Raw genomic sequence first — 13,437 nt, 5'->3', positions numbered from 1 at the left:
CACTTTGCAAGCATGCTCCTTTTCAAATTATTGATTAAGCTAATATTTCTTGCTTCACAATAGTTATAGATTTATTTGGTCAGATTTTATTTTTTAACCATCCACACCAAAAACAAGAGCGTATCATTCTTAATAACAATACAAATAGTATACTAGGTTGTTTTTATCCTTTGTGCACTGAAAGAAATTGAGCTGAATGCATTTGCATATTCAGTAATCGACACTGCTCTAAGTCTATAAAAAGATAGGTTGAACATAGTGCAGTGTGTGGCTTTCCTAAATTTTACCACGTCTGATTATGTGATAAATAATACAGAGAAGAATGCTCAACACCCAAACAACGTACGTAACTTTTACAAAAGCATTCATTTCTATCGTACAGGTAGAAAAAGTATCTATAAGTTTCCTCAGGTAGCCTATGTTGCATGTATCATGATTACAACTTCAATATTTTCAGTCTACCCTAGGGTGTGCTGCAGTCCATGGGGTCTCAAAGAGCCGGACACGAGTTGGTGACTGAACAACACTACTGTAACTGCAAACCTATCACAACACAAGAGGCGTACTCCTCTACATGTTCCAAGACTTCAGTAATGATCCCAGCCTCTAAATTAGAAGGTCCCTGGGAGATCGAACACACAGCTAGTGGGTTCATTCTTATGGCAACAATGAGCAAACCTGGACCAAATAAACAGTTCTGCTTCTTTCCACTTTAAGATCAGAAAGGGCACTAAAGGGTCTCAAAAGACTAAGCATTCCATCAACGCAAGTTTCCACCCATGTGCTTAGTCCTGCTATAAATGACCTAGAAGCATTTTCCGACATCGGACAAAGTTCATCCAGATGGCACTAAAGATGTCTGCTCTTACCAGCGGTGATGTCATCATCCACAAGGTCGTGCTCCTCCTCTTGGACTTTGGCTTCTGGGCCGCAGGCATCAGGAGCAGTGGTGAGGGTCTGCAGGGCTTCTGCTGAGACTCCCGCTAAAACAAAGGAGAAGAACAAGAGCTAGCTTGTAAAAACTAAAAGAGAAGTGGACCAAAGCTCTTAAAGCGGTTTAATTTACTTACTGGATGAACATGCAGTATGTTAAAAAAAAAAAAAAATACAATATATTCACCCAAATTAGGAAGAGGCAGAAAGTAATGAACCAAATATTCATGTCTGCTCTTTACAGCTTTATATGTACATACATACATGGATGCAAACCATATTACTTTTAACCAAGATCTGGGAACAAAAAACTGAAGTTGTATAGTCTCACTTGCTTCCTTTCAACATGTTTACTAGTTATTTTAGTAGATTTAGACACAGTTATGCCTGGGCTTCCCTGGTGGCTCAGAGGGTAAAGCGTCTACCCGCAATGCAGGAGACCTGGGTTCAATCCCTGGGTCGGGAAGATCCCCTGTAGCAGGACATGGCAACCCACTCCAGTATTCTTGCCTGGAGAATCCCATGGCCGGTGCAGCCTGGTGGGCTATATCTATAGTCCATGGGGTCACAGAGAGTCAGACACAACTGAGCAACTTCACTCATGCCTTAAAAAAAATGAGAAAACCTAGAAAGTGAAAGACTGTTTTAAAAGTTTGCTTCTCTTTAATATTAGTTTGCTTGTAATTTGAGGGATGGGAAGAGTGATGATGACAAAAGAAGGATTTGGGTTCTGGGTCTTTGAAAGAGACCTTAAATGCATTGCCCCAAGGGTATAACAGGCGGCACTAATGGTAAAGAACCTGCCTGTCGATGCAAGATGCAGGATACAAAAGATATGCAGGTTCGATCCTTGTATTGGGAAGATCCCCTAGAGAAGGAAATGGCAACCCACTCCAGTACTCTTGCCTGGAGCATTCCACGGACAGGGGCATCCGGCAGGCTACAGTCTCTGTGGTCGCACAGAGCTGGACACGACTGAAGTGACTGAGCACCCATGGAAGAATCAGATACACGGCCCGACAATCACTGAGCTGAAAGAAGCTAGCTGAGAGCAGAGAACCAGAGGAGGGCGCCAAACTTCCCTTCTCCAAAACACCTGAGAACTGGGAAGACCTGCCTACAAATGTCTTCTCCTTACTCACCTATTTTCCCATTCGAGATAAAACACAGATGTCCCCCACTATCTGGAAGCAGTGCATTGCTATGACAACAAAAGAGCGATACATGTTCACAGAATCACATGATATTGAGTACAATCACTGTGAAGTCCTCCATGTATCTGTGGTTCCTCCTCATCTGTGGATATTCAACCAACAATGTGGGTTGGCTCATGTAATACTGTAGTAGTCACTAGTGAGAAATAACCACATATAAGTGGATCCGCTCAGTTCAAACCAAGGTTGTTCAAGGGTCAACATATAAATGAAAATAAAACTACGGATCAGTAACTCTCATGAATCTAGACTCAAAAATCCTTAACAAAATGTAATCAAGTAGAATTCAACAACATATAAAAAGAGTTATATACCATGAGCAAGTGAGATTTATTCAGTTGGTAAGCAAGCCTGGTCCTATATTCAAAAACTCAGTGCTATCCAAAATTTTAAGATGAAAGAAGAAACAATCATATGATCATGTCAATAATTAGATAAAATTTGACATCATGATTTTAAAAACTCTCAGAAAAACAGAAATAGAGGAAGAGAGGGCAACTCATTCAACTTAATAAAGAGCACGTATTACAGATCTAACATTATATTTAATGGTGAAAGACTGAATGCTTTCCTCCTATGATCAAGAATGAAGCAAAGATGTCCACATTGTTGCTCTTATTTGACACAGCATTAGAAATTCTAGACAGTCCAACACAGTAAGAAAAGAAAACATGTATAGTTTGGAATGAAGTGATCCCATTCAAGATAAAAACAACTGTCTATGTGGAAATTTACAGGAGTCCACAAAACAAACAAACTGGGTACAGCAAGGCTGCAGAATACCAGAAAAAGGGCTTCCCTGGGGGCTCGGTAGTAAAGAGTCCACCCGCCAACGTAGGAAACAGAGACCTGATCCCCGATCTGGGAAGATCCCACACGCCACGGAGCACCTAAGCCCATGCCACGGCCACTGATGCCTGCACGCCATACAGTCCGTGCTCCACAACAAGAGAAGCCACCGCAATGAGATGTCCAGGCAATAAATAAATACAATTAAAAAAAACATTTTAAAGATCATATTCTATACACTAGCAATGAACATGTGGACACCTAATTTTTAAAAAATTCTATTAATAATGACTCAAAAAGACTGAAATACTTAGATGCCAATTAAAAAAATATATACAGGAATTGCATGCTGATATCTACAAAACACTGATGAAACATCAAAGAGGCCTAAATAAATGAATGGAGAGACAGACCATGTTCATAAGTTGAAAGAGTCTATATAGGAAAGATGTGAAATCCTTCATGTATAGGTTTAGTGTTAACTTCTATCAAAATCCCAGCATGATTTATTGGTATATATAGACAAAATTCTTCTAAAATTATTTAGAAAAAAAAAGGAACTAGAATAGTTTTTAAAAATTGGAAAAAAATAAGGTAGGAAAAAAATCTGCCCCATTTCAAGACTTACCAAGTTGTTAAAACTGCATGGTTTTAGGTTCATGGAATAGAATAGAAAACCAGAAGACACACACAGATATGCCCAATGATATTTGACAGAGGTGCGAAGCAAATCAATGAAATGGACTGCTATAACTGGATAACCAGAGACAAAAATATGAACCCCAACCTAACACTCACACCTTTTATAAAAATTAACTCACAATGAATCATGGACTTACATGTAGAATATAGGACCATAAAAATCTTAGGAAAAAAAAAAAAAAGAGAAAACCCTTGATACCGAGGCCAGACTTGACACCACAAGCACAATTCATAAAAGGAAAACCGGTAAAGTGAACTTTATTAAAATTAAAAATGTCTGGAATTTCCCTAGTGGTCCAGTGGTTAAGAATCTGCCTGCCAATGTGGGGGACACGGGTTCAATCCCTGGTCTGGGAAGATCCTACATGCTGAAGAGCAACCACGCCCATGCACTACAACTCCTGAAGCCCCCACACCTAGAACCCATGCTCCACAACAAGAGAAGCCACTGCAGGGAGAAGCCTGTGCCCCACCACTAGAGAACAGCCCCTGCTCACCACAACTAGAGAAAGCAAATCGAGGAGGCAGAAAGTACATTTGTGGTTGCTTAGGACTGGGAGAGAGCTTCTGTGGTGGTTCAGCGGTAAAGAATCCCCCGGCCAATGCAAGGGACATAAGAGACGCAAGTTCAATCCCTGGGTCGGGAAGATGCCCTAGAGAAGGAAATGGCAACCCACTCCAGTATTCCTGCCTGAGAAATCCCACGGGCAGAGGAGCCTGGCGGGCTACCGTCCATGGGGTTGCAAAGAGTTAGACATGACTGAGCAGCTAAACAACACCTACAAAGGGCTGGGAGGATGGGGGCAAATGAGGAGTTAAACTAATGAGTCTTTGGTTTCTTTTTGTGTGATGAAGATGTTCTGAAATTGATTACAGTGATGGTTGCACAATTCTGTGAATACTTTAAAAAGAAAAACACTGGATGGTACAGTTGTAAGTGTGAATTCGATGGCATGTGAATTATATCTCAAAGACGTGTTTTAAAAAGTGTGCTTTTCTACTATCCCAGATCAATGAAGAACGCCACCGCCCTTTCTGTGGACTCTTTTGGTACGGTCTCTGCCGTGAGGAAAACAGGGAGAAAAGAACCACACAGAACATTTATGCAATAAGAGAACAAACTCCACCATGGATGGTTTTCTCGTGTCAGGAAGGCTAATGCTCCACTTTTTTAATTTAAAAAATTAAACTATATTCCTCATTTTGACCATGCTTGTAACTCATTCTGTTATTTCTTACAGTCAAATTTTCTGGGTTATTTTGTTACCAATCAATTAAAAAAAAAAAAAAGATTGATTTGGATAATTCAAAATTCTACATATTTCATTTTTTTAAGGATCAGCTAAATATCTAAACTTCAGTCAAATGGGGGTAATGGAATGATAACAAAATACCTGAGAGTCCAAACTCTTGTTGGAAGGTAAGAGACACTGATGATGCAAAGACCAAATTACTACAATCAGCTCTCAAATACAAACAGCACAGATGATTTAAAACAATTTTAATGAGTTTGTTTTAAGGAAATGATAGAATTTTCTCCTTTTGAACTTTTGGACCATAAAGTTATGGTAAAAGATGAGCAAAACCCATTACTGAACCTTTTTAAGCATGGTAATCATTACCTACAAAAAAAGGGAGGGGGGAATAATAATATTTTAAAAAATTCCCAAAACATAGGTATTTGTAATCTCCACAGTATTTAGTGACACTTTTTTTACATTACTATCTTATGATAATTGGAGACATTCTTCATAAGGTAAAATTATAGGGCAGAAATCAAATCAGTGATTGCCAGAGGCTAGGGCTATGGTGGGAGGACTGACTATAAAATGGTCTAAGCAAATATTTACAATAATGAAAATAACGAATATCTTAATTGTGAGAGTGGAAATATAACTATCCACATTTGCCTAAAATTCACAGAACTGTACACTAAAAAGAGTGAACTTTACCATATATAAATTATACCTCAATAAACCTAACTTTAAAAAAAAGGTACAATAGAAGGTACTACATCACTGTCACTAAACAGAATTGAGGTTGTATCAGAATACAATGCTATTTTCAATGAAGCACAAAGACCAGAAAAAAAATGTATTCCTTTCTTCCTGGTATTAAAAAGCTAAACTTTTTGAAACATAAAACTCATTTCATCACTATCCATTATCAGTAAGATGACGAAAATATTCCTGAGAAATACTAGGATAACCACATCGAAGCTTCAGCTTCTTGCATATTTATATTATGTAACATTATAAGTACTGTCAATTAATTATATGGCGGTACTTTGCCATTTTTTTATGTACTTGCTGTAGGTGATCTTATTTGTCAAACTATGCCATAAAATCTAAGACACTCACTTTCTGAATCTCTTCAAAATATCTGGCAGTAAAGAACATCTCATAAAGATTCAATAAATACATTGAGAATAGAACTCAATACCTTCAATCCCATGACACAAATTATGCTATTTAAATATACTATAAAATAATAGTAAGCATGCTTTGGTGAAAAAGATAAAAAAAAAAAAAAGACAAAACATTAGTGGGAAAATGTGAGGCATTTAAAAAACCAAATCCAGATTCACAAAATTAAAAAGATGAATGTACATTATGCTGGACAATAGGCATCTATAAACGGGTTCTGCACTGTGAATCAGAAGGAAAATATGGGATGGAGCAGAAAAGTGTAAGTTTGGACACAGCAGAGGAAGGCAGGAGGCTGGGCTGTGGCAACAGCAGAAATAAAAAACAGAGAACAGGGAAGACTGGGAGATCGTCACACCGTCTAGACAAAAGTACTCAGACCACTACTCGTGAGAGATGTATACAGACAACTTTCTCGTTTGTATGCAATATTTGTAATCACTTTAGAAAAACATTTTCAATGTAAATGTGGAAACACAGTTTTCAAAATCAATGAAATGAAACTGCACTCGCCTCTACTCACCTGCAAAATCAGGGACAGTATTATCTTTCAAAAGCTTATAAAGTACCTTTATAAACATTTCTTCCTATTGCTTAATATCTGAGTAATGACTAATGAGGTGAACTCTGAAGACTTCAGTGTCATGTGATTAAATGAACAAAGATTAAATAGTAAATTTTAATAGAATAAAATTTAAAGCACAGCGCTGTGACCAATATTGCAACATAAAACCATTTAAGTTCATTATAATATTATTTTTCTATTGAAGATTAGATGAAAGTGAGACACAATATTCTTGGACTCAGAAAGAAAAATATATACCATAATATTTACAAATATTAACACTGTATTTCTCTTTCCCATTGTAATACAGATTTCCACTGAGATTGAAAAATGGATCTAAAAGAAGAGCAGGTATTTTTTTTGTCTCATCAGCCTTCCCCAACTGCGGTTTCCCAGTGCTCCAATTAAAGTACACAAGGCAGGAATCTGACGCGTAGCTTTACTTTGAATAAAGTAAAATTTCACAGTCAGGAAGGGAGGAGGTGCGTATCTCGAGTTTATTTTCAGGCAGCAGGCTTGAATTTATTGGAAGCAGACCTCCGCGGTGAGTGACCACACGGCTCTGCATTCCCCACGATCCTTATGACAGACAGACGGCCTGCCTCGCATTAATTCACTTCACACCACGTCTATCGATCCACAGCCGGCTCCCTGGTCTCTCCGCACACACTGCCTGTCTGGCCGCCTACATCCGCATCAGCACAGACACACAAAGGCCGGAGAAAGATAACCTTTCGCTTCCATTAAAGACGCAGCGTCCACTTTTCCTTCCCCAGTAGCACCAAAAATACAAAATATGGCAGTGCAGACGTCTCAGACAAAAGACTTCCTATAACAAACGGTAGAGATATTCACCCCTAATTCTAAACAGAGATCATTTCAATTTAGTTAGTTTAATTTAATAAACAAGTTAGTTTATTAAAGGCCACAAAGCAATTAGAGAAAAGTACAGTTAAAAATAAACAAAATGGCTTCAAGTCTGAATAAGAATACAATAATCATTTGGTAACATAGGTTTTGATAGTTATTTTTAATGAAATGACATACATTTTTTCCCAAGTTACCTTCTTTTTAGAAAACTGTTCTGACATGAAATGTGATTATAAACAATTCTGAAAGCAACAGAGACATTTATTGAAATATACACAAGGAACAGAAAACACAATTAGGAAGGATACTGTATCACCAGAATATTAACCTAAGTGGATAAAGCTTTATTATTCCTCTTTCCCAACAAAAACCTAAAAATGATCCCTGGTAAAAATTACACCAAATACTTTTAATTCATTGCATGCACTTTTTCAAAGATTTCTGTTTGATTTACAGGCTATGAGCTGACTCAACACCAATTTTGGTTTCAGAGCACACAATAAAATGAACATTTATTTTTCAGCCTGTAACATGTTGAGAAACAAAGGCAAATCTCTCTCAACACAAAACTGTACTAAAACATAAAGTTAAAATAACGACCCCTAACCCAAATTATTCACCTCAGAACTGGGCAAAATACATCCTCCTGGATCAGAAAGTACCTTTGAAGCCATTTATGACTTTGGCTGTTTTTTGCTGTTGCTAGGGTTACCCAGGCAGAAGTTACACCATCAGTAACAAAAAAGGCGCAATAAACATAGTACACTAAGCATGCTGTTCTTTATACTCGTAACAAATTGCCTTAGAAATTAAGCGAAGGCAAACTGATAAAGGCTGTTAAAGCTAAAGATCTCTGTGACACAGCCAGTGAAGATGCGGGCAGATCTGAGAGGTCTCAGAAGAAAGAGGCTGGCACTGCCCGTCTGAGCAAGAAGCAGAGCCACGAGGGTGAAGAAGACGGGTAACCATGCCAAGTTCTCTCATTAACTTCAACGGCCACAGAGCACCCAGGCCGCTGCATACCGAACCCCTGCCAGGAACTAGCTGTATCAGGTGCTGGGGACACAAAGGTGAAAGACACGCCCTTCGCTTCCAAGAAGCTCCCGTGTGAGGTGAGGCCACCGAGGTTCGTGAACGAGATATAAATAAGCACGAGACGTAATTTGATTTGTGTTTTAGAAAGATCTCTCCCAGGGCTGCTCTGGTGGCTCAACGGTAAAGAATGCATCTACCAGTGTTGGAGACACGGGTTCGATCCCGGATCCGGGAAGATCCCACACGCCGCAGAACAACTAAGCCCGAGTACCACGACTACTGAGCCCGCCCTAGAGCCCGAGAGCCGCCTGCTGAGTCCACCCTAGAGCCTGTGCTCCACAATGAGCAGCCACCGCAGCTAGAGATCAGCTCCTGCCTGCCACAACGAGGGACAGCCCGCACAGCAAGGAAGACCCGGCATCGCCAAAATGAATGAATGAATGAATGAACTCAGTGCTCTCTCCTGGAGCAAGGTGAAGAATGATCTGGAAGGACTCAGAAGCAGATATAGCAATAAGGCCAAGGCAAACCTTCCTAAGGTAGCAAACCTTACCACTTGGAGCCCGGCGAGCTCCCTAGAACTGCCAGGAGGAAAGCCGAGGCCTCCGAGCTCCCAGCCTTGACCTTTTACCTGCGAGGCTGTGGGCACGAGCACACTGCGTTCAAGTGTTGCTTCGAAGAAAGGATACCGCTTTGTTCCACATGTTTGAAAACCACCCATCTCTTAACTTTAGAAAATAAAGACAGCATAAATGGGGAAACAATCAAGAGTTATTTTTATGGCGGGAGGAGGACTGAACACAGGGACGGACAAGGAGGGAGGGTCTTCTGCCTTTTCTGGAATGATGGTTACGCTAGCTGGTGGTGGTGCGGGTGTTCAGTCACTAAGGCGTGTCCGACTCTGCGACTCCATGGACTGCAGCACGCTACGCTAGGTAAAGGGGCTAAAAATGAAAAGGAGAAGATGCAAGGACTTCAGAGAAACTTAAGAGCTGTGTGGAAAATACAAATTTGCAAGTGAAAATACAGTGAGCATTTTCTGAAAGAAAAAATCAGTTAAAGTCTGCTTGGGATGGAGTGAAGAAGAGAGCCTATGTCAAAGAGAGCCTCACAGAAAGGAAACAGATGAGCTGCATCTTAGAGCATGCGTGAGAATTTATATGGAATGACATATAAGAAGTGGAAAAAAAATATTCCAGGTCAACAGGACAATATGCTAAATGACCCTGATGTATCTACAGAAGTGGGTAGCAGAAGAACAGGTGTGTAGAGAGGCAAGTGAGTGAGTAATAATCACTCAGTCGTGTCTGACTCTCTGCGACCCCATGGACTGTAGTCCGCCAGGCTCCTCTGTCCATGGGGATTCTCCGGGCAGGAACACTGGAGTGGGTTGCCATTTCCTTCTCCAAATAAGGAGGCAAAAAAGAGGTTAAAAGAACAGTTCTGATCAGAGTCCTAAAGACAATGAGAAGCAGGGGGCTAACAGAAAACACGAAAACAGGAGAGGAACATGTTTTTGTTCTTTAAGGCTCCAGCATGGCACTTGGGGAGAACAGGGCCACAGGTGGTAAATACAATCACAAGACCGCTGGGATTGGTGGCCATGCAACAACAGTCAGCAAGAACTTTAAGACGTGAGGTTTTAGGGTAAGTAAGGGTAACCCTTCAACTTCTCTTTCTCATCATCAGCATAGATGGTCAGTTTGTGAAGGGCAGAAGGAGCTGTCTGAAGACAATTATGATGGCAGAGAGTTTGATCTATACTTGCAGACAGTCCCAAAATGGCAACCAATGAAAAGCGACAGCTTCTGGTAATTCAGCCAAGCTGCCGTGTATCCTGGTATGTAACTCAGTGAAAACAAGACATGAGAGAGGGGTACATTATCTGTTCAATTCAATATTGGATGCAAGTGGTATAGCCTTAGCACAGCACCTGAGATATAACACGTGCTCAGTAAATAGCATCATTAGCATCATTATCATTGCTTTTATTGTTACTAATTTTGGCTTACTTTATTAAATTATTTCCTTCTCTAGAAGTGCTTTATTACCTTCAGTATCCAACACTCAACTTTTTTTCTACTTGATGAATTCGTCTTTTTTATAACATTTATTAAGCATTGCCTTCCTCTTTTTAGAACGATATTTGCAGACACCTTAGGATCTCTGTTTATAAACAGAAGCCACTTGAAGCCAGAAACAGAATAAATATTTACGTTTCAAAGAACCAACTTATCTTATGATTAGTTCTATTACTGTCAATCATACACACACACACACACACACACACACAGGAAAGCTTTTGACTTCTTAATCTCTTAACGCACAATGAATAACTGATTTGAAATACATGGGGCTCTTGTTTTAAGATTATTCTAGTAGATGACACATTTAATTGGCAGTAATACATTATAAGATCACACTAAAGGCATTTGTGATATTCTAATAATTGCTCACAGTAATTAACTTAGATAAATATTATGATGTGCTCTGACTTCATTATTTGAGAATGTTAAGTTCTATATAGATAACAAGAAAAACATTTGGATGGATGAAAGCCATAAGAAGTGTTAAGTATAGATGATAAATAAACAAGAGTTTGTGAGACGAGAGGCAAAACTCATGAGGTATATAAGTATGGATAGTAAGTTAATGACCTAGAAGACATGCTTTATGTTAAAAAGAATGAAGCAAGCAAGAATGCTACTTACAAACAGAAACAAATGGAAAGACCAAGTCATCACATAAATGGGAAGCTGTAACACTTCTCAAAGAAAATATCTGCAAGAACTTAGGTTTGCCAATGAGTGTCTAGAGGACTAAAAGCATGAGTCATGAAATAAATGACAGATAATTGGGCTTTATCAAAATTTAAAACTTCTGTAAATGATGTTCAGAAAATGAAAGACAAATTTAAAGATTGGAGAAAAATATTTGAAAAGATTACACATCTGTTAAAGGATGTGTGTATATATAAGGAACCCTTAAGACCCAACAATAAGAAAACAATCAATCTAAAAGGAAAAAAAAAAATGGGCAAAAGACTCAAACATGCATCTCACTAAAGAGGATTTATGGATTGCAAGCAATCATGTGAAAACATGTTCAATGTCGCTAGTCATTGACATGACATGCTTAGTTGCTCAGCCATGTCCGATTCTTTGGGACTGTAGCCCACCAGGCTCCTCTGTCCATGGAATTCTCCAGGCAAGAATACTGGAGTGGGTAGCCATTCCTTCTCCAAGGGATCTTCCCAATCCAGGGATCGAACCCAGGTCTCCTGCATTGCAGGTGGATCCTTTACCATCTGAGTCACCAAGAAAACCCACTCACTAGTCATCAGGGAAGTACAAATTAAAATCACAATGAGAAAAAAAAAAAATCACAATGAGATATCACTACATACGTCTTAGAATGCCTAAAATAAAAAAAAAAATTAATTAAAAAAAAAAAAAAGCCTAACTATATTGTGCTGGCAGTGATACAGAGCAGCAGTAAATAATAATACAATTTACTGCTAATAAGAATGTAAAATGCTGCAGTTACTTTGGAAAATAGTTTGGCAGGGTTTACTTTTATATGACATTCACATTTATCAAATGATCTAGCAATTCCAATCCTAGATGTTTACCCAATTATGTCTATACGAAATCCTAAACATGAATAGTTATGCAGCTTATTCATAATCACTCAAACCTGGAAACAACCCATATCTGTAAACAGGTGAGAAGATAAAAGAACTTTGGCACAGCCATATAATGGAACACTACTTAGCAATAAAAAGAAGTGAAATATTGAGTCATGCAGTAGTTTGGATGAACTTTAAATACACTTTGCTGAGTGAAAGACACCAAACCCAAAATGCTACATGTTGTATAATTCCTATTTATACAGAATTTTGGTAAAGGCAAAAACTGCAAGGAGAGAAAGAAAACTGGTGGTTGCCAAGGATTGGTGGGGGTGGGATTGATTACCAAGGAACTAAAAAGGAAATTTTCAAGGTGGTTGAAATATTCTTATGGTACTGTGATAGCAGATATCTGAACCTATTCATCGGTTAAAACTCAAAAAACCTACATACCCAAAGAGTAAACTCTGTTGCTTGTAAATTTAAAAAATGATCATTACAAATGTACCAGAATGCCAGGGGACCTGGAATAAACTGCAGACTGTCACACTGTAAGTGCGACACTGTGAGTGTAGGCATAACAACACCGAAGGGTGTGAAGAACAACAGGAGCTGACACTACGCAGCTGTGCAGAGCGGGCCTCAGCCCTGCTCGCTGTAAAAGCTAAGGACAGAAAGAATCGTGCGCAAACACTGCGTTCTGGTTGGTAAACTGGTTTTTCCACAGAGGGATGGGTCAGCAACTTTTAAACTACTTTTTCATGTCTCCTAGGGTTGGAAAAAACAAGCAGATCTATCACAGATAAGAAGAATCAGATTTCTCACACTCAGAGAAAGAAATTACAAATATGCAAAGAGGAAGACTAGGCTGAATCCTGTCATAGTGGATTAAAAAGGATATGTCAGTATCAACCCATATCCACTTTAATAATATAGAGAGAAATAGGCAGATACAGAAACACTAATCATAGATATGTGGGTATACAAGAGTGAGTATACACATGTACTTCCTACTTCTATCCAAAACGAGGAAGGAGAAGCAGTGAAATCCCAGTAGCAACAAACAGAACTGGTACCCAGGTCTTAGTTCCTCATCCCTCCATTAAAGGCAGCCAGGCTGCCTGGAGAAATGACCGATTCTAAGACTTGGGTAGGGGAAAAACGAGATGAGTGAGGAGCATGTTCTACGATAGACAATAAGATGGTGCTTAAATAAACCAGTGGGACCATATCAAAATAAGACTGGGATCAACTTAAAAGAGCTCCCTATGGTCA

General features: G+C 39.1%; 1 protein-coding gene across 2 annotated transcripts in view; it reads right to left on the bottom strand.

The window, feature by feature from the left end:
• The window catches only part of WDR7 (WD repeat domain 7), a 340,950-nt gene that overhangs the window by 188,329 nt on the left and 139,184 nt on the right, over window positions 1-13,437 (bottom strand). For both annotated transcript variants that reach the window (XM_043889509.1, XM_043889510.1), the window contains one exon: window positions 870-983. In XM_043889509.1, coding sequence (XP_043745444.1) covers window positions 870-983 — 114 coding nt within the window. The remainder of the gene's footprint in view (window positions 1-869; window positions 984-13,437) is intronic.

The sequence above is a fragment of the Cervus elaphus genome, chromosome 27, assembly GCF_910594005.1.
Source record: "Cervus elaphus chromosome 27, mCerEla1.1, whole genome shotgun sequence".
Classification (NCBI taxonomy): domain Eukaryota; kingdom Metazoa; phylum Chordata; class Mammalia; order Artiodactyla; family Cervidae; genus Cervus; species Cervus elaphus.
The sequence above is the reverse complement of the archived record's forward strand: the minus strand, read 5'-3'. Positions and strand labels throughout refer to the sequence as shown.